Raw genomic sequence first — 1,635 nt, forward strand, 5'->3', positions numbered from 1 at the left:
CACTTTTCCTGAAGATAGAAGAGTTTGTTGAATCTGACGTGACATGTTCGTACGAACCCTTTGTACGAACAAAAGTAAGAGAAATTTAGGAGAAGAATACGCACACGTTCTTGCATGAGGCCCATTGTGGTCTCACGGCCTGCCACCCAAAGCTAAAAACTGTTGTTCTTTTGAGGCCCTCAAGATGGTGCTCTCGGCCCACAGGTTAAGAATCTCTGGTTTAAAGGAAAGTGAGGAATGTTGGAAGCAATAAACCAAAGTCCTGGGTCAGGAGCTTTGGAAGTGGTCTGTGGAAGAGTCAAGAATTCACTACAGCTCATCTTAGTGAATTTTAATGCAGAAACGTTGCATATTGATAAAAATCTAAATCCAGCAGATTGGTAGTCCCTACATCCTCCAAGAGTTCCTTCAGTGGGCCTCTGAGAAGACTTGGTGGGGAAGCGTGCTGTTAACTCTGCATTGTTGTGTTGTTTCCAGTTGCTCTGAACTTCCAGACAGCAGGGGAGCAGATGGACTTAAACCAAGGCAGATTCCTGCAGAACGGTTTGTGTGGATATGTCCTGAAGCCTCCTTTCATGTGTCAGCCGGACACCACCTTCAGCCCAGATAATGTTGGAGGTGGTCCTGGCCACAAACCCATCCTGCTCACTGTTCAGGTAAGACAGGGGAGCGGTACTGTCACATTGACTTGGTTGTTTAGTCCAGAAACAGGGTCGTAAAGTTCTGACTGTGTGACTCAGTCCTGTCTTCGCTGGAAGAAGACACTTGATTTTTTTCAGAGAATATCCACTGAGTTTCTCATTCATCCAGGTCCTGGTGATCCAAACTGGACTTCCTCCTTTAGTTCTTGAAATCTTTCTTTCTTTTCTGTTCTACAGAACCAATAATTTCTTTAGGAGTTAGTCCTGTTAACTTCTGTTCAAACATTCAGATTTCTATTTTTAACCTAAACAGAAACACACATTTTTGTCTAATAAATCCTGTAAAGGTAATTGTGTAATATCTGTTTCATAATTTTGGTAAACCAGGTTATTTCAGCTCAGCAACTGCCAAAACCAGAACAGGACAAGCCCAGCTCCATTGTGGACCCTCAAGTAAGGGTGGAGATCTATGGAGTTCCCATTGACAACATGAAGAAGAAAACTCATTATGTGGACAACAATGGTATTTACACTTTAACATTTTTAAGCCTTAATTAATCTGTTGGTGTGGTTCTTCATGGGACAACATCACCATTTAAAGATGACCGAGTTCTTTCTTTGTTTCAGGCTTCAATCCACGATGGGACAGCACTTTTAACTTCACCGTCCATGTCCCTGAGCTGGCTCTCCTCCGCTTCGTAGTGGAGGATCATGACTACACATCAAGCAATGATTTTCTGGGACAGTACACCCTGCCTGTTGCCAGTCTTCGAACAGGTGTGTGTGTGTGGACCAAATGTTCTGGATCTGTCTAACTCAGGGGTGGGCAATCATGGTCCTCGAGGGCCGCAGCCCTACACGTTTTACATGTTTCTCTGCTGATTCAGTCACTGAACTACCTCTTCATGTTCTGCAGTATGGAGAACCAAAACTGACATAATTAGGAATAAAAGCAGAAATAGATAAATGAACCTTTGAATAAATAAATACATTT

At 43.0% G+C, this 1,635-nt stretch overlaps 1 protein-coding gene across 1 annotated transcript in view; it reads left to right on the forward strand.

Annotated features, from left to right (window-relative positions):
* Window positions 1-1,635, forward strand: part of LOC106530942 (1-phosphatidylinositol 4,5-bisphosphate phosphodiesterase delta-3-A) — a gene marked incomplete at its 5' end in the record, with an annotated part of 43,914 nt that overhangs the window by 40,842 nt on the left and 1,437 nt on the right. Inside the window, 3 exon segments of the mRNA XM_014026673.1 lie at window positions 478-656; window positions 1,029-1,164; window positions 1,269-1,418. Of these exon segments, the coding sequence (XP_013882127.1) occupies window positions 478-656; window positions 1,029-1,164; window positions 1,269-1,418 (465 nt within the window).

Source organism: Austrofundulus limnaeus, unplaced genomic scaffold, assembly GCF_001266775.1.
Source record: "Austrofundulus limnaeus strain Quisiro unplaced genomic scaffold, Austrofundulus_limnaeus-1.0 Scaffold579, whole genome shotgun sequence".
NCBI classification, from domain to species: domain Eukaryota; kingdom Metazoa; phylum Chordata; class Actinopteri; order Cyprinodontiformes; family Rivulidae; genus Austrofundulus; species Austrofundulus limnaeus.